At 44.6% G+C, this 22,725-nt stretch overlaps 1 protein-coding gene and 1 long non-coding RNA gene across 9 annotated transcripts; both read left to right on the top strand.

Moving 5' to 3' along the window:
* Nucleotides 1-10,940: 10,940 nt before the first annotated feature.
* On the top strand, nucleotides 10,941-15,646 carry LOC124667851. Of its 8 annotated transcripts, none has more exons than XR_006991432.1 (6): nucleotides 10,941-11,083; nucleotides 11,596-11,736; nucleotides 12,432-12,624; nucleotides 13,434-13,616; nucleotides 14,892-15,054; nucleotides 15,292-15,646. It is a non-coding gene; the product is annotated as an uncharacterized LOC124667851 (long non-coding RNA). The 8 variants fall into 8 exon arrangements; XR_006991433.1 differs by lacking the exon at nucleotides 10,941-11,083 and adding an exon at nucleotides 13,962-14,173 and having other exon boundaries at nucleotides 11,094-11,736; XR_006991437.1 differs by lacking the exon at nucleotides 10,941-11,083 and adding an exon at nucleotides 15,090-15,135 and having other exon boundaries at nucleotides 11,094-11,736; nucleotides 14,892-15,010.
* A 1,681-nt stretch (nucleotides 15,647-17,327) lies between these two features.
* LOC124660305 lies at nucleotides 17,328-18,739 on the top strand. The gene is made up of 2 exons (XM_047198117.1): nucleotides 17,328-17,461; nucleotides 18,558-18,739. Exons 1-2 carry the CDS (start codon nucleotides 17,328-17,330, stop codon nucleotides 18,694-18,696), a joined length of 273 nt encoding a protein of 90 aa, XP_047054073.1. The 3' UTR covers nucleotides 18,697-18,739.
* Nucleotides 18,740-22,725: the final 3,986 nt, after the last annotated feature.

Consider the following 22,725-nt stretch of genomic DNA (forward strand, 5'->3'; position numbering starts at 1 on the left):
TAGCTCATTTCGTAAATGTTTTTCCGTAATAACTTCTGATTCCAAGTTTGATTTTTTCTCATAGCTGGGTCACATAAAATGATGCCTCGGAAAGGTCTCACATTTTTCTGATTCTTTGAATTAGTTGTGCTCAAAATGGGACGCACTAGACGTCTCGTTTTGCCGCGTCGAGCGCGGCGGTGCACTTGTTGGGAGGCGCGTGAAACCAAAAAAGATGGACACATAAAATGACACGCTCCGGAGCTAAACATGATTTTTCCAGAAAATCAGCGGCGGTGAAAGTGGGCGCTTAGTACAAATACGGACCTTTTCCAGCAACATCATCGGGAGATGGCAGGGGATCCTACGGCTTCCGGAGAACTAGCGTGTGGGGCAGGTGTCTGGAACGTGTTGAGTAAGTGTTTTTCTATCGTTATGCATGGGTTTCGCTCAACCCTAGTTCGCGCCAATGTACCTGCTTCACACAAAAAAACACGTTTCGGGACTCGGAAAATGGAAAACGGGTTTTCGTGGCCACAATGTCAAAACCACGCACACATTTTTGATTCCCGTCCTAGGGGCACATGCATGTGCGTGATATGGCCTCGTCCTGGCAAACTATGAATGCCCGCTGGCAATAACCTAGCCCGTTTGACCCAAAAGCCATAGAACCATGTAGGTGATAGCTCATTTCCTTAATGTTTTTTCTAATAACTTCCCAATTCCAAGTTTGATAATTTTTCATCGTAGCTGGTCACATAAAATGACTTCTCGTGAAGGTCTCAAGTTTTCTTATTTTTTTGAATTTTTTGTGCGCAAAATGGGACACAACGGATGACATAGGCATGCCGGAAGGGCCTCGCCGAATAAAGTACGTGAGGTTATCTGGAGGCCCACGTCCCGAAGAATTGAAGGCCCATAAGCCCATAGATCCCCGATAAGGGAAATAGAGTTGTATTAGGAATCATGTAGCAATATAGGAAAGGCCCAACGCGCCTCTCGACAGTTTATAACTTGTACGACACGGAAAGCCTCGGCTCCACCTCCTATATAAAGGGGAGCCGAGGGTGAAAGAAATGATCGAATCTATTGTCAACACACACCATATTTTCTGAGTCAAGCACCTTTTCGGCTGAACCTTCGAGATCTACTTGCCCTCTACTTTCTACGAAACCCTAAGTATACAATCTGTAGGCATTGACAAGTTAATCCCTTGTCAACGGACGTCTTGTTTCACCGCGTCGAGTGCGGCGGTGCACCTGTTGGGAGGCGCGTGAAACCGATAAAGATGGATAGATAAAATGACACGTTCCGGAGCTAAAAATGATTTTCCCAAAAAATTAGGGAAGGAGAAATTAGGTGTGTAGTTCAAATCTGGCCCGTTTCCAATGGCATCATCGGGAGATGGCGGGGGATCCTACGACTTCCTGGAGAGCTAGCGCGTGCGGTGGGTGTGTGGAACACGTTGCACAGGCATTCTTCTATTGTTGTGCATGGGTTTCCCTCAACCCTAGTTCGCGGCCCTGTACTTGCTTCACAATAAAACCCCGTTTCGGCACTTGGAAAATGGAAAATGGGTTTTCCGTGGCCACGATGTCAAAATCCCGCACACAAAAGATTCACGCCCTAGGGCACACGCATGCGTGTGATATGGCCTCGTTCCGGCAAACTAGGCATGCCCGTTGGCCATAACCTAGCCCATTTGACCTAAAATCCATTGAACTCTATAGGTCATAACTCATTTCGTGAATGTTTTTCCATAATAACTGTTGTATTCCAAGTTTGATTTTTTCCCTCGCAGTTGGGTCACATAAAATGATGCCTCGCGAAGGTCTCACATTTTTCTGATTTTTTAATTAGTTGTGCTCAAAATGGGATGCACAGGACGTCCTACTTCGCTGCATCGAGCGCGGGGGTTGACCTGTTGGGAGGCGCGCGAAACCGCAAAATATGGGCACATAAAATGACACGTTTTGGAGCTAAAAATGATTTTTCTAGAAAAACAGGGGCAGGGAAGAGAGGACGCGTAGTTCAAATCCGGCTCGTTTCTAGCAGCATCGGTTGGAGATGGCGGGAGAGCCTACGACTTCCCGGAGAGCTAGAGCGTGGGTCGTATGTGTGTTGCGCATGCGTTCTTCTATCCTTGTGCATGGGTTTCCCTCAACCCTAGTTCGCGCCCCGTTTACCCGCTTCACAAAAAAAACCCCATTTCGGCACTCAGTAAATGGAAAACGGGTTTTCCGTGGCCACGATGTCAAAACCCTACACACAATATTGATTCCCGTCCCAAGGCACACCTACGTGCGCGATATGGCCTCGTTCCAACAAATTATGCATGCCCGTTGGTCATAATCTAGCCCGTTTGAACTAAAAGCCATAGAACTATGTAGGTCATAGTTCATTTCGTGAATGTTTTTCCAGAATAACTGCCAGATTCCAAGTTTTATTTTTTCGTCGCACCTGGGTCACATAGAATGACGCCTCGCACCTGGGTCACATAGAATAACGGGTTTTCCATGGCCACGATGTCAAAATCCCCCCACATATCGTTGATTCCCATCCAAAGGCACACACATGTGCGCGATATGGCCTTGTTCCGGCAAACTATGCATGCCCGCTGGCCATAACCTAGCCCGTTTGACCTAAAAGCCATAGAACTCTTTAGGTGACAACTCATTTCGTGAATTTTTTTTTTGGAATAACTGCCTGATTCCAAGTTTTGATTTTTTTTCCTCGCAGCCAGGTCACATAGAATGACGCCTCACGAAGGTCTCACATTTTTATGATTTCTTTTCAATTAGTTGTGCTCAAAATGGGACGCACGGGACATCCTGTTTAACCGCGTCGAGCGCGGCGGTGCAACTGTTGGGAGACACGTGTAACTGAAAAGGACGGGCACATAGAATCACATGTTTCAGAGCTAAAAATGATTTTCCAGGAAATTAGGGGCATGGAGAAGTGGGCGAGTAGTTCAAATCCGTTCTATTTCTAGAGGCGTCGGCTGGAGATGGCGAGGGATCCTAGGGCTTCCCGGAGAGCTAGCGCGCGTGGCGAGTGTGTGGAACGCATTGCCTAGGTGTTCTTCTATCATTGTGCATGGGTTTCCCGCAAACCTAGTTCGCGGCCATGTATCTGCTTCACAAAAAAACCCGTTGTCACTATGTCCAAATCCCGAACACAACGTTGATTCCCGTCCGAGGGCACACGCATGCGCGGGATGTGGCCTCGTTCCGGCAAACTATGCATGTTTGTTGCCCTTAACCTAGCCCGTTTGACCTAAAAGCCATATAACTCTGCAGATGATAGCTCATTTCGTGAATGTTTTCCGGAATAATTGTTGTATTCCAAGTTTAATTTTTTGCCTCGCAGCTGGGTCACATAGAATGACGCCTCATGAAGGCGTTCTTCTATTGTTGTGCTCATAATAGGAGGCACCGAGCGTCTCGTTTCACCGCGTCGAGCGCGATGGTGCACATGTTGGGAGGCACGCGAAACCTAAAAGGATGGCAAATAAAATCACATGTTCTGGAGCTAAAAATGATTTTTCTAGAAAATCGGGGGCGGGGAAAAGTGGGCGCGTAGTTCAAATCAGACCCGTTTCCAACGAGCATCGGCGGGAAATGGTAGGGGATTATATGGCTTCCCGGAGAGCTAGCGCACGCGTGGGGGTGTGTGGAATATGTAGCTTAGGCGTTCTTCTATCGTTGTGCATGGGTTTCCCTCAACCCTAGTTCATAACCATGTATGTGCTTCACAAAAAAAAACCCGTTTCGGCATTTGCAAAATGGAAAACGGGTTTTCTGGGTCCACGATGTCAAAGCCACGCACACAACGTTTATTCCCGTCCTAGTGCACACGCATGTGCGCGATATTGCATCGTTCCAACAAAGTATGCATCCATGTTGGCCATAACCTAGCCCGTTTTACCTAAAAGTCATAGAACTCTGTAGGTGATAGCTCATTTCGTGAATGTTTTTCCAGAATAACCGCCTGATTCCAAGTTTGACCTTGCGGGTGGATCACATAGAATGACGCCTCGCGAAGGTCTCACGTTTTTCTAATTTGTTTGAATTAGTTGTGCTCAAAATGGGACACACGAGACGTCCCATTTCGCCGCGTCGAGCGCGGTGGTGCACCTATTGGGAGGCGTGCGAAACCGAAAAGTATGGGCACATAAAATCACATGTTCCGGAGGTAAAAATGATTTTCCAGAAAATCAGGGGCATGGAAAAGTGGGCGCGTAGTTCAAATCCGGCCCATTTGTAGCGGTATCGGCGGGAGATGGCGGGGGATCCTATGGCTTCCTAGAGAGTTGGCGCTCTAGCTAAGTGTGCGTAACGCGCTGCGTAGGCGTTCTTCTATCGTTGTGCATGGGTTTCCCTCAACTCTTGTTCGCGCCCCATTTACCTGGTTCACACAAAAAACCGTTTCCGCAATTGGAAAATGGAAAACGGGTTTTCCGTGGCCACAATGTCAAAATCCCACACACAACTTAGATTCCCGTCCCGGTCACACATATGTGCGTGATATGACCTCGTTCCGGCAAACTATGCATGCCCGTTAGCCGGAACCAAGTCCCTTTGACCTAAAAGCCATAAAACTTTGTAGGTGATAACTCATTTCGTGAATGTTTTTCCGGAATAACTATTGTATTTCAAGTTTGATTTTTTCCTCGCAGCTAGGTCACATAAAATGACGCCTCGCGAAGGTCTCACATTGTTTTTAACTTTTTTGTTAGTTGTGCTCAAGATGGGATGCACAGGACGCCCTACTTGCCCGCGTTGAGTGTGTCAGTTAACCTATTGGGAGTCCTGCAAAACCAAAAAAAATGGGCACATAAAATGACATTTTTCCAGAAAATGAAGGACAGGGAAAAGTGGGCACATAGTTCAAATAAATCCCATTTCCAGCGACATTGGCGGGAGATGGCGGGGGATCCTACGATTTCCCGGAGAGCTAGCGCACGGGGCGGGTGTGTGGAACGTATTGCGTTGGTGTTCTTCTATCATTGTGCATGGGTTTCTCTCGACTCTAGTTTGCCCATGTACCTGCTTCACACAAAAACTGTTTCGGCACTTGGAAAATGGAAAACGGGTTTTTCGTGGCCAAGATGTCAAAATCCCGCCCACCCGTCCCAGGGCACACGCATGTGCGTGATATGGCCTTGTTCCGGCAAACTATGCATGCCCGTTGGCCATAACCTAGCCCGTTTGACCTAAAAGCCATAGAACTCTTTAGGTGATAACTCATTTCGTGAATGTTTTTCCGAAATAACTGTCTGATTCCTAGTTGATTTTTTCCTCGCAGCTGGGTCACATAGAATGACACCTCACGAAGGTCTCAAATTTTTTTGATTTGTTTTTTCAATTAGTTGTGCTAAAAATGGGACGCACGGGACACCCCATTTCGTCGCGTTGAGCGTGGCGATGCAACTGTTGGTAGTCGCGCTAAACCAAAAAAATGGGCACATAAAATCACATGTTCCGAAGCTAAAAATGATTTTCCAGAAAATTAGGGGCATGGAAAAGTGGGCGAGTGGTTCAAATCCGACCCGTTTCTCGAGGCGTCGAGCTGGAGACGGCGGGGGATCCTACGGTTTCCTGGAGAGTTAGCGCGTGTGGCGGGTGTGTGGAATGCATTGCGTAGGCGTTATTCTATCGTGTGCGTTGGTTTCCCTCAACCGTAGTTCGCGACCATGTATCTGCTTCACACAAAAAATCCCTGGTTCAGCACTTGGAAAATGGTAAATGGTTTTCCATGGCCATGGTATCAAAACCCCGCACATAGTGTTGATTGACGTCCCACGGCACACACACATGTGCGCGGTATGACCTTGTTCCAGCAAATTATGCATGCCCATTGGCCATAACCTAGCCCGTTTGACCTAAAATCTATAGAACTTTGTAGAGGATAACTCATTTCATGAATGTTTTTCCGGAATAAGCTGTTGTTTTTCAAGTTTGATTTTTTCCTCATAACTCGGGTCACATAAAATGATCGGTACTGACGAAATGCACCTGGTCCGCAATGTACTCCAGCTATAAGTGAAGCATGCCTACCACTAAAGAGGAAATTCAAGATTCCACCAGATCTGCATATCACTCTTTTGCATAAAACACAAACATATCTTTTGCACAATTCACCACTTATTGGTCTAATATATCGCAGCTTCCATCAGTTGGTCATCTAATTAACGATTTAACGGATTAGAAAAATAAGCAGTGGAATTAGAAGTACTAGTAGCGCATCTAATTAATGATTTAACGGATTAGAAAAATAAGCGGTGGAATTAGAAGTACTAGTAGCGAAATGTGCAAAATATACTGTCCTTCCCGAGGGGGTTTGTCCAGAAGAGGGCTGGATGACAATGTCACGGGTGCATCCAGAAAGGAGAGGGTTAGTTTCTAATACATGTAAGAAATTACTTTACAAAAAGGTACATACTAAGTAGTACAACTATTACTACAGTACTACGATTTCGAGGGAAAATGCCATGTCGTGCGACCTCTAATCAATGAGTAGAAGTTGTAGGTGCGCATAACATGCATTGCTGAATGTTGGTTCCGCTGGAATTTGAGCTCAGCGGGGGCGGATTCTGCGAAGTTTCGGGACACCCCATTTCGTCGCGTTGAGCATGGCGATGCAACTGTTGGTAGTCGCGCTAAACCAAAAAAAATGGGCACATAAAATCACATGTTCCGAAGCTAAAAATGATTTTCCAGAAAATTAGGGGCATGGAAAAGTGGACGAGTGGTTCAAATCCGAACCGTTTCTAGAGGCGACGGCTGGAGACGGCGGGGGATCCTACGGTTTCCTGGAGATTTAGCGCGTGTGGCCGGTGTGTGGAATGTGTTATGTAGGCGTTATTCTATCATTGTGCATGGGTTTCCCTCAACCGTAGTTCGCGACCATGTATCTGCTTCACACAAAAAATCCCCGTTTCGGCACTTGGAAAATGGTAAACGGTTTTCCATGGCCATGATGTCAAAACCCCGCACATAGTGTTGATTGCCGTCCCACGGCACACACATGTGTGTGGTATGAACTTGTTCCAGCAAATTATGCATGCCCATTGGCCATAACCTAGCCCGTTTAACCTAAAAGCTATAGAACTTTGTAGAGGATAACTCATTTCATGAATGTTTTTCCGGAATAACTGTTGTATTTCAAGTTTGATTTTTTCCTCATAACTGGGTCACATAAAATGACGCCTCGCGAAGGTCTCACATTTTTATGAATTATTTAATTAGTTGTTCTCAAAATGGGACACACGGGACACCCTGTTTGGCCACGTCGAGCGTGGCGGTTAACCTGTTGGGAGGCGCGCGAAACCAGAAAAGAGGGGCATATAAAATGACATGTTCCAAAGCAATAAATGATTTTTTTTTCAGAAATTCAGGATAGGGAAATGTAGGCGCGTAGTTCAAATTTGGCCCGTTTCTAGCGGCATCGGTTGGAGACGACGGGGGATCCTACGACTTCCCGAACAGCTAGCGCACGGGGCGGGTGTGAGGAATACTTTTCGTATGCGTTCTCCTATCGTTGTGCATGGGTTTCCCTCAACCCCAGTTTGCGCCCCCTGTACATGCTTCACAAAAACCCCCGTTTGGGCACTTGGTAAATGGAAAACGGTTTTACCGTGGCCACGATGTCAAAACCCCGCACACAACATTGATTCCCGTCCCGGGGTACACACATGTTCGCGATATAACCTCGTTCTAGCAAACTATGCATGCCCATTGTCCATAACCTAGCCCTTTTGACCTAAAAGCCATAGAACTATGTTGATGATAGCTCATTTCGTGAAAGTTTTTTTGGAATAACTGCCTGATTCCAAGTTTGATTTTTCCGCTTCCGGCTACGTCACATAGAATGACGCCTCGCGATGTTCTCACATTTTTCAGATTTTTTTCAATTAGTTGTTCTCAAAATGGGACGTCCCGTTTCGCCGCGTCGAGTGCGGCAGTGCACCTGTTGGGAGGCGTGCAAAACCGAAAAGGATGGGCGCGTAGTTTAAATCTGGCATGTTTCTAGCGGCATCGGCTGGAGACGGCGAGGGATCATACGGCTTCCCGGAGAGCTAACGCGCGGGGCGGGTGTATCGAGCGCGTTGCATAGGCGTACTTCTATCGTTGTGCATTGGTTTCCCTCAACCCTAGTTCGCGCCCCTGTACCTACTTCACACAAAAAAAACTGTTTTGGTACTCGGAAAAATGGAAAACATGTTTTTCATGGCACACAACGTTGATTCCTGTCCCTGGGCACATGCATGTGCACGATATGGCCTTGTTCCGGAAAACTATGTATACCCTCACCCGCTGACATAGGCATCCCCAATGGGCCTGCCGAAGATAGTACCCAGGGTTTACTGAAGGTCCACGACTTGAAGAATAAGAAGAATCGGAAGCCCAAGTTGATATTAAGGAAAGTTAGAGTTGTATTAGGAGATGATGTTTGTAATCTTGCGGGATGAGTTGGAAACCCTCCCGGACTGCGTAACTTGTACAATACGAATCCCTCGGCTCCACCTCCTATATAAGGGGGAGTCGAGGGGCAAAGAAAGCATCGAATCATTGTCTCTCAAATCCTAGTTTTCATAATCGTCGAGTACTTTTCGGCTGAAACCTTCGAGATCTACTTGCCCTCTACTTCCAACTAAACCCTAGTCTACAACCCGTAGGCATTGACAAGTTAATCCCTTGTCAATTGGCGCCGTCTGTGGGGATTAGAGGCGTCAAGGATCTGATCTCGATGGCACGTTCAAGATCGTCGACTTCATCAATTGCAAGCAACGCGATGGATCGAGGTAAACAGATTGCAACAGGGCTCCTTTTTCCCCTTTATTCCCTCTCTCCTTTTTCTTCTGTTCTTATACGGTCGGTTCCTTCCCTCTTCCTTGCCCCATGATTCTACCCAGTATTGCGAGGCCACGACCTTCCTCGGCACCGCGTGACGGCCAACTCTGCCTTGCGACTCCGCCGCCTCATCGCGCGAAAGCTCCTCCTCCTCGCTGGTCACCGCCGTCTTGCACTAGTCTCCGCCTCGAGGTCGCCATCCCATGCCGCCCGCGAGGTATTGCTCCACCCCGCCGTCGCCGCTTTCCCCTGCAGCCCATGACGGAAAGCCCCGCCATATTCCCGCGACAGAGAGCTCTATCCGCCGTACCTACAGCCCGCGGCGTTGAGCGCCGGAGCCCTCTCCTAATGTCATCTACCTCCTCAGCCGAACGCGACCTCGAGCGGTGGCGACGGGCGACGGAGACATGGCATATCAATGCGGTTGCTGCTCCGGCTATTCCGCATGCATTGTCTTTTCTTAGTACTAAAATATCTCTTTGCCATGTGTCCTCACCGAGAAAACACCCAGCGTTTGTACTTCTTTTAATCCTTAAACAAGTTTTTGCCGTGTATCCTCACCGGAAAACACCCGGTGTTTGTACTTTTTTAATCCTTAAACAACTCTTTGCCGTGTACCCTACCAAAAAACATCCGCCCGTGGCTTTTCTTGGTCTTTGCCGTGTGTCACTCTTAGAGCTACTCGGTGAAGAGTGGGAGATGACGTGACCGGTTTCTACTATTTTCCATGTACCAAGAAAAAGAGACACAACGAAGAAAACACGCCGTTAGATGGAATGAAAACGGAGAGGTGCTTTTCTTCGCCGTGTGTCTGCGTTTGATACCCGGCAAATGCTCTTTGCCATGTACCCGCAAAAAAACACCCGATGAAGATTCTTCGTCGGCCAGGTCTTTGTTTTGTTGTCTTCGCCGAGTGTTTTTAGTAAATACCCGACAAAGATATCGTTTCCTATATGGGTAGTATATACTACGACTATGTCTTTATTAAACTGCCACATGGGGAGAGAAGACAATGAGCAAACCATGGTGCCGATTGGAGTCAATTAAATTGGAAAGTAGGAAGTTGGAGAGAGGTATTGGCAAAAAAAAAGTTGGAGAGAGGTTTAATTCCCAAGTAACCTGCTCCTTAATTAATTTCCCTTTACTTTCCTACAAAGATTGGGCGGGAACCGCCCGCCCAGGACCCCCTATAATTCCGCCCGGAATCAATTCCTCGAATGTTTTTTTATTTGCCCATTTAGTAAATTCTCCTACATTTTAGGAAAGTTTTAAATTCACCAAATTTTCTGGTGAAAGTTATTTTTCTTCCTAATTCACGGAATTTGACCCTCTAGCATTCCAAATATTCTTGTCATATCCAAATATATGCGCCCCTAATTAATCTCCGTTATTACTTTTTTCCTACAAACATGCTACTAGTTGATTGGGCATGAGAATAACCGCGCGCTTGGATCCCCTCTAATTCCGCTCCAAAATTAGTTCCCTGATTGATTTTTGCTCACTTAATAAATTCCCCAACATTTTAGGCACGAATTGAATTCTACCGATTATTTAACAAATTTTCCGGTGAGAGTTAATTACTTTTCTGGTTCACGGGATTTGACCTTCTAGCTAGCCTTGCAATCCGGGGGAGTAGCTTCAAATGGTATGCTTGTTTACACAAAATGTTAGTCGCGTAATTTTGGAATACCTTTTTAACACTAGCATAGATTACGGCTATTAATTAAATTGGAGAGAGTAATTTTTTAATTAAGAAACTTACCTATATTTGACATTTTCTTCAACCATAGTAAGCAGTCAATCTTTAGATTAATCACCGTATAAATATTCCATCTTGGAATGAATCAGCCAAATTAACGAAATTTCCCATTTCCTTTGCATCTCCCGCGACAGAGGCGGCGCCGGTCGCCCACGAACCACGGTGGCGCGGCAGGCCCGTCCGCCGGCGCACGCGTGCGTGCACGTCGCGCGCGGATCCGTCGACCTCGCAAGCCTGCGTCACTTGCGTGGACGAGGGCGGCTGCCGCTGCACGCCGGCGAGCCGGCCACCAGGACGCGCCGGCGACGACGCAGGCCATGGAGGGCTTTGGCTGCCGTCGTCCTCCACGCGCAGCGCGTGCCTCGGGGAGCCCTCCTTCCCGGCGTCCTCTACGAGGCCAATCTGCCACAGCACTACTTCGACGTGATGCGTCCCGGCGGCAGTCTCCTCCCACGACCTCGCCGGGAACTAGTCCGCCCCCGTGTGGCCGGTGAGGCTCCCCTCCTCTTCCCCCTCTCTCCAATCCCTAAAACGAACCAGTAAATAATTTTGCTGATCTCGATTTGATTGGACCTGGGTTCTCATTTGGGAATTGCAGCCCGTGTGTGTGCGCCAGGAAACTCAATATCAGTGCGTAGATGTTTTTTAGATCAGAATTCGGGAGCTTTTGGTTGTCCATGTACGTGATACCTAAATTACCTAGATTGATGTCTGTTGGTTCGGTTCAACGAAAATTCACAGCACGCTTATGTGCTGTCTGTCAGTACGTTACCCAGGAGTACTAGTTTCTCCATAGATTAGACCAGCACAAACTCTTGCAGTTAATTAACTCGAGGAATCAACGTTGCTGCAAACAATAAAATGCTAGTATCTTCTTTTTTGGAGTACCTTGTTGAAACCGGATGCAACCTGGGTGTTGTGCTATGCAAGCACTATACTTGTTTCTGTCCAGTTCACCTCTTGATAACACATTTTCTTGCCATCATATTTGTTGCCCACAAGAATCGACACTGCTATGTGGTGGAGGTAGGGCGGGTCAAGATCTTTGCGCTGGAGGATGGGAAGACGATGCGCGCGTTCTACTTCTACATACTTACCCTGTTGTGCCTCAAGTTTGAGTGCTCGAGTGGCTGTGAGATATGGGTAAGCACAGCGGCGTGGTTTTCCTGAACGTGAAATGATGATACATGTGCAAGCATTTTTGCTTGTTGTCAGTACGTCATCCAGGAACACCTGTTTTTTGTCAGTACTAGTTTAGTCATAGATTAGATCAGTTCAAGCTTTGAGTTTAATTAACTGGAAGAAGCAAAGCAATGACACATCAATAATCCAATTGGTATGATTTCCTAATTATGGTTCCTGTGTGCGCTGACTCAAATTGCAGCCTCTCTAGCTAAATGTGAGTACCTTGTCAAACTAGAATGGTAATCTTGCCTGTTTAATTAATTTGAAGGACTAATCAAAAATATCTTATCAGCACGCCCAGTAGGATTAGTTAATCTGCATATTAGATCAGAACAAGCTTTGAGGTTCATTAACTCAAGGAGCCAACCTTACTGAAAAAAATGATAGTGTGTAATTTCTGATACATACAGTGAAGAGTCAATATTGTTTTCTGAACAATCGCCCTCTTGTCTATGCATTGCAGCAAACTATTTCTTCAAGGTGATTCTTATTAAGTGCTTGGCCATAGCAGATTAATGGGGATGTTTATTTTTACTAATGATATATTCTGTTTGATATGTCTCGTTCCGATAAACTTCCCCTTTTAGTCAACAAGGTTGAAATTGTTGTGTTGAATTTACTCCAATCATGGATTTTTTTCTTTTTTTCTTCAGGGAAACGTGAAGAAGATGTTGGCCAAGGCTGAATCCAAACTCTCAGCTGCCGTATATTTTTTTGGCGTTATGGTGGGTGCTGTACACAACGGTTTCAGCCTCAGCTTGTGGCTTTTGTGCTGATGACATCGTTCTTCTTCGGCTACAACCATAGTGGCATCATCAAGCACACCACCATGCAGATCATCTGCTGGTGAGACCTCTTATTCCTCATCAGCGAGTGGAGTTGTTTTCATGTTCAGAACTTTGCGTGTATGTCAAAGGCGATGAATATTTTCACTAGTTGTACCGATTTGAACAATTAACGGAGCTAATTGATGAATGCTAGCTAGAATATGAACAAGTTGTGACATTTCAGCAAGCATTTTTGTTCTTTGTCATTACGTTCCAGGAACACTTGTTTGTTGTCAGTACTAGTTTACTCATAGATTAGATCATTTCAAGCTTTGAGGTTAGTTAACTGGAAGAAGCAAATCAAGGACACATCAATAATTCAATTGGTTTGATCCGAATTTAATGGTTCCATTGTGCTTTTGATTCAAATTGCAGCAGTACACTCTAGCTAAATATGAGTACTTTGTCAAACTGGAATGTTAATCTTGCCTGTTTAATTAACTCCAAGGAATGGTCAATAATATGTTGTCTGTACGTTCAGTAGGACAAGTTAATCCACACGTTAGATGAGAACAACCTTTGAGGTTCATTAACTTGAGGAGCCTAACTTGCTGCAAAAAATGCTAGCGTGTAATTTCTGGTACATGCAGTGAACAGTCAATATTGTTTTCTAAACATCACCCTCTTGTCTATGCATTGCAGCAAACGATTTCTTCAAGGTGATTCTTATTAAGTGCTTCATCAGAACAGATTGATGGCGCTGTTTATTTTTACAATGATATATTCTGTTTGATATGTCTTGTTCCGATAAACATCCCCTTTTAGTCAACGAGGTTGAAATTTTCGTGTGGAATTTACTCCAATCGTGTCTTTTTCTTTTTTCGTCAGGGAAACTTGAAGAAGCTGTTGGCCAAGGCTGAATCCGAACTCAGCAACCGTGTATGTTCTGGCGTTATGATGGTGCTGTATACAACAGCCGCGTCAAGTGGTTGCTGTTGTGGTGACGACAGTGTTCTTCTTTGGTTACAACCATACTGGCATCATCAAACACACCATGCAGATCATCTACCTGTGAGACCTCTCATCTCTCATCCTTTCATTTTCAGCGAGTGGAGTTCTTTTCATGTGCACAACTTTGCGTGTACATCGAATCTGATGAATATTTCACTAGTTGTACTGATATGAACTATTAACGGAGCTAATTGATGAATGCTAGCAAAAATATGAACAACTATTTATATGAACAATGGATGTGATGGTAATTGGCAAGCCTGGATTGATACTTTGATGGAAACACACAAAAGTTGTTTGATTCAGGGGTTTTATGAACACTTTTGTTAAAGGAGATTAAGTGTTACTTGCAGAATTTATGTTGCTACTGCCTACAAATATAATTGCATTTTCTTTAAAATGTAGAGCACCAGGATGATGACTTGAAGGATTTGCATCACTCAGTCCTCACAAGCATGTAGTGCAACTTTTCTATATGATAAACTATAATTTTGTCTGGCTGGATGAGATAATCAAGTTTGGATGGCTCTCTAAGCCATACAAGGGTATTGGTGTCTGCTTTGAGCAAACAAAAAAGGGCGAAGATTTAGTAATGTGATCCTTACTTCCCAACTCAGGTAGCTATCCCCTTAAGTTTCAGGTGTTCTAAAGATCAGGCCTGACTCTACCGAATCTTTATGTTTAGTCGTGTGTAGGAAAACAATACCTTGATGTTTACAGTAACATGCTCATGCTGGCCTGGAGTCTCCAGTTTTGTGTCTACATCATTGCTGGTCAATCTTTGGTTGCCCTTGAATGGATTGCAGCCATGCTTGCTATACAATAGTGGTTAATGATCATGACGTCCTTGTTGACATGTTTCTCTATGCCCCTGTGACTTGTGGTTGGGCTCTGTTAAGAATTTAGGGCCCGAACTAGTTTAGGAATTGACAATTTGAGCTTCTTGATAACTCTGCAATCCTAAACGCGGTGACCTGCTTTGGTTTGTAGGAGTTGGTTGTGGCACTGATAAGTAGTGTTTTAGTTGATTGATTTTGTTATTGGTCGGATTCCTTAATGTTTGATTTCAGGATTGTAGCTTTCTTTTGGTTTTGAAAAAATAGGGCCCATGTGTTTTGCAATATGTTGTATCCGCATTAAGCTTGTTTGAAATATGATGTTAAGTAAATTGGTTGTTGGTAATGTCAGGTTGTCCGGAATCCATGAGTTTTTATTGTTGGTAGGAGGAAAACAATCCCTTGATGTTTACAAAAACAGTTGTATTTGTATATATGTGGTTGAATTGTTGTCTAAGCGCTGCAATACTGAAACTCTGCATGGTCGTTCTTGCTGCAGGGGATGGCGAGTCGCTGGCGAGGACGACATGGCCAGGGCCATGTGCTGTGTCTAATCTTTGTCTGATTTAGTCGGGCATCCATCTCTGGGCTGTTGCGCGGCTGCTTGTTTGTCTTCCGGTGAGACCTCTCATCATCAAACACACCATGCAGATCATCCGCCCGTGAGACCTCTTATGCCTCATCTTTTCATTTTCAGCGAGTGGAGTTGTTTTCATGTTCAGAACTTTGCATGTATATCAAAGGTGATGAATATTTTCACTAGTTGTACTGCAGTACTGGTATGAAGTATTACCGGAGCTAATTGATGAATGCTAGCAAGAATATGCACAATTAGTGATATGAAGAATGGATGTCTGAGTGCTGCAATCAATGCTGAAACTCTGCATGGTCGTTTCTAGTGCAGGGATGGCGAGTCGCCAGCGAGGATGACATGTCCAGGGTATGTTCCGTGGCCCATCTTTGGCTGGTTCAGTCTGGCGTCCATGTGGCGGATGCTGTGCTGCTGTTGCTTGTTCGTGTATTTGAAATAATGTTTTGAATGGTTGTAATATAGTTGACATGCTGAGAAAGCTTGCCACAAAGCTGTGTATGTGCTGCGCGTGCTGTCAGTTGTGCTGTTTTGGTCTGGCTGTCTCGACAGCAGCAGTGGTGCATCTTTGTATGTGAAAAAATGTTTCAGTTGCTGTAATATTGGTGTATTGTAATGCTCCGGTCGAGAAGCTATGTGAAAAAAAATGCGCTTTGAGAGGTTTTCGTTTTAATCTTCTGATGATGCGAGTGTGAAAGTCCGGAAAAAAAGGGTTGGTTCTGCCAAATTTTTGGATTGCTAAGTTGTATTCTCTTGGGAATATTCCGCCGATCTGAAATAATCATTGTAGATTACAAAGTCATCGAGAAAGTGCACTTGGGTGTGTACGGTTAAAATATTGTGGACAAAATAAATGGTCGTGGACTAAATAGAGTCAATGCATGCATCCATTCCTAGTAGTATCATTGAAATATTAAATTGTAACGTGGCACTGATTGCGGTAACAAATCAACCTAAATCTATGTCATGATTTTCTTACCACATGAATCTCCTAAAATACCCCTCAAAATACTACTCCTCCATAGGACTAAATTCTACCGTAAAAACCATCCTCATTCCTTGCACTACCCACCGATTGAACATTAGTGACCAATTAAGGCTACCGTCTTTTGTTAAGCCTTGTATTTTGACACCGCTGCTGCTGAGATCCACCATTTAGTATCGCGCTCCTAAAACATATGACGAATGACCCTGGATCCGTGTTGTAGCGCCGATGAGCAGCCTATCGGTAGAAAAGGGTTTCCCTTTCCGTTTGATCTATTAGTTGCATATTATTAGGAACGTAATGAAACTCTGGAAATCTGTTGTCCCTTTGTTTCGAAAAAGCTGTCTCAACTTTGTTGATGTGAGGCGGCGGGTCTTGGTTGACGTGCCACATCGAAACGTGCCTTGATGCTCATCGATTCACAAATTAAGCCTTGTTGGTGATGACGCTTTATTGGATCTTGCGACGGTGGAGGTTCGATGTCTTTTTCGGTGTCCGTCTCGGCGGCGCTGGAGTTGAACGGCATGGTTATCTAGATAAAGTAAAGACATGGGTTTTGAGGACACTGAGGGAGGGAGTAACGTAGATTATTATTACTTGCATAATACACAAGTGCAAAGGAAATACATGTGTACGTATTTGGAAGTAGACAAATTTTGATTTTTCAGGGGAAGAGAAAAGAGGGAAAGGAATTGATGAGCGTACGTTTATCGGGTTTATTTCACGGTAGGATAGGAGACGTTTAACTCCCTGGAGTAGATAGATATATCTGCGTCCCTGATTAACTTGCGTGATTAGTAGTAGGAGTAGTACTGTATATAGGTGATTGGGCCGTATGGATGGAACGAAAATAATTGAGGATTTGGACTTGAGCCACGTACGGGGGGTGCAGTCAGGTGGAGCGAGCCGGAAGTAAAGGCAGCTGGCAGGTCGCGTACGCAAGTTAAAAACTAGTACTAGTACCGCACGCACGTGTGACTGAAGGAATCCAGCGCGCGCCTGCGGTTTCGGCTCGCGATCGAATTGATGGACCAGTTTCACGTGCACCGACCGAGTAGACGCAGCGGCACGAAGGGCGCCGATCCATGCGACCCTGGCAGGGCGCGGGTGGATGCGACCGGGAGAGACGTCCCAGCCGTGTTACACAGCCGAGCTGCGCGGCCACGGGCAGCATAACCAGCACCGACAGGCCCGGCGAGGTCTCCGTGGAGAAGCTGCCTTGGGTTATGTCTGTACCGTCGACGTATCTGCTAGCCGGTGTTCATAATACAGAAGAAAAAATCCATCTACTCTCCGCTAAACCCGAAAGCTTCAACCCCGGCGAGCCTCTAGAGCGGAGAGAGCACGCAGGATCCGCGGAGATGCCTACGGCTTCGCCGGCGGTGGGGTGGCTGCAGGCGGCGGCGCAGGACGCCGCCAACTCCTCCTCCTCCTCCTCCTCGCGCTCCGGCTCCGCCGCCTTCCCCGACCAGGTCCTCGTGTCCAGGGCCGCGGGGTATGCTCCAACTCCTCCTCTGATTCGATCGGTTCTCTCTCTGTCGATTTATTCGCTTTGGCTAATTTGGGTGGTCGACTCAGATGTTTATGCTCTGCAATCTAGCGGTAATGAAGATTAGGCACGACCAAGAGAATGTCGAGGATCTTTGGGTGTGTAACTTAATCCGCATGATGCTATACAGTTTTCTGTAACTTAATCCATGCTCAGCCGTAAACGGTAAACCTGGTAACCAGATTTGGACTGGGAAATATACTCTGTATACTGAACCGGCAGAACTTCTGAACATGAGATATTTGACATTTAGTTCTCAGTAGCAATGAGACATTAGGTGATTGCAGATGCCAGACTCACACTAGATCACGATGCCCTCGCTCCTATATGATTCCTGCAAAAAAAGTTCTCTATCCCAGTTTTACAATGGTAGCCTCTTACTTTTCCTTTGCCTTCCCTAATGAACATTTAGTCTTATCAGCCACTAACACTCCCACTATGCCCCCGCCCCTCGTGCCCCATACTCATCCTCGAGCACCCTGCGGTGCTTCTGCATAAGTCCTGCTTCGACAAGGATGGTGGATTGGCATCCTCAACCTACGACAAACCACACCCAAAATATGTTGACTGGCTGATTGATTTTGAATTATAGCAGAAACTTGTTGTGGGGATCCTTGTTGATTGAAAGTTGCTCGATATCCCTAGGTGAAAGTTTGGTTTTATGAGGTTTGTTTGAAATTATTGATTTGGATTAGCATGATTTTTTTTCTTCAAAATTCCCTAGTTTGAAGCATTGTGAAGAATCTAATCACAAGTTCAAACATCCGGTCGAAAGCTGGGGAAGTAGCAGGGGCATTGTGGAGGGTGGTCTACATCTCCTGAACAAATTAGTTGTTGATGTCCGCCGGATAGACTCGTCCATCCATGTTAATTAGTAGAGTCCTGCTTTGTTTTCCACCTTTCCATCAACTTTCGAGTTTTGTTTTCTAGATTTAAACTGCAATTGTAAGCTAGTGTCCATGTAAACCTACAGCAGCAGAGCTCATGCTTATTATAGCTCTCTGTAAGCTGATATACATTTGGTAAATCTCCTGTGTTGCAGCCGGGTTGTGTCTCTGTCCACTTGCACAAAGGTCGGTGCCATCAGCTTCGTGGTCGGGGTTGCAGTGGGCTTCACGCTGAAGAGAAGGCTGCGCAGGTGGGCTGCCAGGCTGCTCAAGAGGATCAAGGACGACGACTAGCTTGTGCAATGTCTCTTAATTTGGTTCACAAGCTTAGATTAACTGCGATAGCCGTTTGTAAAACTGTACAATCGTGACTCCCTTTTAGGGGATGCATGTCGGCAATTGTGGTACGAGCAGATCGTGCCATACATATTTTCTCGCGAATCATAAATCTATGGTACTGCTTCTGTGCCCTTGGCTGACGTTTGTCGTGTCACGTCTGCTGGTACTGGTTTTGGTGAATGGTTGCTGTGAAAACCGATGAACTAATGTAGTTTGGGCATCCGAGTTCCAGAAAGTGCTTTGCGCTTGCTCGGTACTGGCTCAGGCAAGGCATCAGGTTCAATCAAATCAAGAAATCAAAAGGAAGTTCTCCTTCAGTTCTTTTGATATTGCTGCAAATAGTTGGATGGAACGAATCTTTAGTTGGTCCCGTGTCCAAAGAACAAAGACACAGTGTATATATCATCATCCTTACCTCTTTTCTCTTCTCCCAGCTAGCAGGAAGAAAGCCCAGTCACCACCTACGATTATATTCGAGCTGAACCACCAGCTCATTCTTGCTTCAAGCCTGAGAAAAGAAATCCGCTAGCAGGTGAGTTTAATAGCCCGGCCTCTTCCAATTGCCTCTCACCCCCTCCAGTTGTCGGAACTCAAGATATATTTGAAGATTTTGTTGGCTCCTTCTCCAGTTAATCAGTGTTTGCCGTTCTTTGCTGCTGGTCCTCTGGAGTTACTGCTCCATATTCAGGTATATACTCAAATCTAAATGTTACATTCCCTGTAGTGACACTGATTTGGTTATTTCGACGATGTATTACCTATACATTAATCATCTTGTATTACCTATAGCTTTCTGAAGTTGTGCTACGACGTCTTCCCTGTAGTAACAGTGATTTGGCTATTTCGACGATGAATATTACATTCTGTTTTGCTTTCTGAACATGTGCTTGGAGGCCTTTCCTGAAGGGACACTCATTTGGTGATCCAGGTCTGCACTAATATTTGTTCCTGCAGACTTGTACATGTGTTCTACTCGTAATATCTCAATTGATACTTAATTAGACAGAGCCCGGCTTTAAATTAATAAAGCCTCAACGGCCAGAATACAAACAAGTCACGGAACACAAATAAAGAGTCTTACAGGCAGTTCAGCAACTGCACAAACGAAAGAGACAACATAAAAACTCAGCTAGTGCCCCAACACTCACCTGAACACCAAACCGGAAGATAACTACCAAAATGCCCTACTTAGAGCTTACTCTTCACAGCTTTTCTTCATTGTTTACTGCCTCGCTTAGTGCCATCAGGTTATTTGGTGTTCTGCTTAGTGTTTACTCTGTCTCCCAAGGTGAGCTGAACCTCCTTGTCTGCTTGGGTTAAAACTTAACACTTCCAAAATGCATTAAAACCTCCAAACCAACACATAAAAGGCCTTTGGCACCTCTCAGAACAGGAAAAACTTCTTCAGAAAATCTCAGTTAGCTTGTTGTGCTTGAATAACCTTGTTGTGCTGTATATAGGTCCAGTTTAGCTCTTCACTTCTTCAGCTAGCTGCTCGTCACCTGTTTGGTTTTATCGGTTTCGTCGAGCCACGGACCGCACGAGTGTGTGTTCCGTCGTATGGACCACGCAATTAGGTAGTCGACGGCGTATGCTGGAAGGTCAGGATCAAATACAACAATCTATCTGGAGCCAAAGTGACACCACAATGATTCAGTGAAGCAGCTAAGTCGATATCAAGATGTTAATTTTACACAACGCTTCACATTTTCAGCAATGGCAGTGCTTGAGATCGTAGTGTTGATGTTCCCATAATACGTTGTACCTCTGTTCATACATGGACACACATGTCAGTCCTCCCCGCAAAAACATAAATAAGACACCCATGAGATGCAGATTACCTTGCTCAAATCAAAGGACATCTGAACATCTAGATCTGAAAGGCTTTATGTACGCCTTTGACCTGTACTTATCATTGAATGAATAAAATCTTTGTACCATCGTATGAGAAAAGAAGAAACTGGCTGTTGTGCTAGTCTACTACTCTGCTCAAACGTAAAACCTCACTAATTTCTTTTTTTCCTGAAGAATTCTGCAAATTTTCCAGAGATTATTGGATTTTCAGCTGGAATCACCGCGGTTCAACTAGCATGTCTACGTCCTTGTAGATTAGTTTTCTGGTACAGTGGACGAATAAATAAGGATATCGCGCATGTATTAGCATCTTGCCCTGTACACACCACAGGCACCAAATTCTGCCGATCTTCAAGTTCTTGGTCAATACATCAAAGTTATTGTATCTGCGCTGCTGTCAATGCAAATGGTTCGAACAAATGTATTGTCAAATCGCTGCTTACATAGATCCTCCTTTTTATAGAGTTTGTGTCGCTTTCCAAAGAGGCATCGATAAGAAATGGCTATACTTACTCCACCAGAATTTATAGTTGCATACAAAGAGCAAGTGGAGTTGGCGGCGGCGCCACTACTAGGATTCCAAATCGCCGCTTTCTTGCGCCTCTTTTTATAGATTTGTGTCGCTCTCCATCTCACTAAAATATCATTGGTTGGTTTGGGTACGACAAGATGATCATCTCATCAGAAAACATCATCTATCTTCCTACAGTAGTGCTACATATCAGCCCTTTTAAGGTCCCTGTTCGCATATGGAAAGGGCTAAACCTTATAGAATGTTAGGAGTCGCATACCCTTTGCATTTTTTGGGTTGCGATATCAGAGAGCCGTGTACCTTCAGGAAAAATCGTGCATGATGCATCACACACGGATTATTTTTTGTAAAAAGGTGTGGAATGTAGGAGACAATCACAAATGGTTTCAGAAGAAAAATTGTGTGAGATCCACCAAGAAGTACTCCCTTCCTTCCATGAAAATTGTCTTAGATTTATCTAAATTTGGTTGTGAGTATTTTTTTTTATCATAATAGGTCTACTTGGATGATAGGTAATAGTCCAAACTTTAGCTACATTATTCTTTTTAGCTAGTTTTTCATTTTCTTCTCTTTCCCACCTAGCATGCAATTCGGCCATCAATCTAATATTCTCATTAATTCGAACTTGGATGGCATTTGCTGTAGTAACAATCTTATTATCAATATCCTTATTAGGCATAACTTTCAATTTTAAAAGATCAACATCAGAGGCAAGTCTATCAACCTTAGAAGCAAGAATATCAATTTTATCAAGCTTTTCCTCAACAGATTTGTTAAAAGCAGTTTGTGTACTAATAAATTCTTTAAGCACGGCTTCAAGACCAGGGGGTACACTCCTATTATTGTTGTAAGAATTCCCATAAGGATTACCATAACTATTACCATTAGCAGAAGGATATGGCCTATAGTTGTTACCAGAATTATTCCTATAAGCATTGTTGTTGAAATTATTACTTTTAATGAAGTTCACATCAACATGTTCTTCTTGGACAACCAATGAAGCTAAAGGAACATTATTAGGATCAACATTAGATCTACCATTCACAAGCATAGACATAATAGCATCAATCTTATCACTCAAGGAGGAGGTTTCTTCAACAAAATTTACCTTCTTACCTTGTGGAGCTCTTTCCGTGTGCCATTCAGAGTAATTTGTCATCATATCATCAAGAAGCTTCGTTGCCGCCCCCAAAGTAATGAACATAAAGGTACCTCCAGCTGCTGAATCCAATAGGTTCCGTGAAGAAAAATTCAATCCTGCATAAAAGGTTTGGATGATCATCCAAGTAGTCAGTCCATGGGTTGGGCAATTCTTTACCAAAGATTTCATTCTCTCCCATGCTTGAGCAACATGTTCATTATCTAATTGCTTAAAATTCATTATGCTACTTCTCAAAGATATAATTTTAGCGGGAGGATAATATCTACCAATAAAAGCATCCTTACATTTAGTCCATGAATCAATACTATTTCTAGGCAGAGATAGCAACCAGTCTTTAGCTCTTCCTCTTAAGGAGAAAGGAAACAATTTTAATTTTATAATTTCACCATCTACATCCTTGTACTTTTGCATTTCACATAGTTCAACAAAATTATTA

This window comes from Lolium rigidum, chromosome 6 (assembly GCF_022539505.1).
Source record: "Lolium rigidum isolate FL_2022 chromosome 6, APGP_CSIRO_Lrig_0.1, whole genome shotgun sequence".
Classification (NCBI taxonomy): Eukaryota; Viridiplantae; Streptophyta; class Magnoliopsida; order Poales; family Poaceae; genus Lolium; species Lolium rigidum.

Excerpts from the sequence above, each read along its gene's own strand:
- LOC124660305 (XM_047198117.1), top strand. The coding sequence starts at position 17,328 with ATGCCTACGGCTTCGCCGGCGGTGGGGTGGCTGCAGGCGGCGGCGCAG. Across the intron at positions 17,462-18,557 it reads CTCGTGTCCAGGGCCGCGGG|CCGGGTTGTGTCTCTGTCCA; the intron begins GTATGCTCCAAC and ends CCTGTGTTGCAG.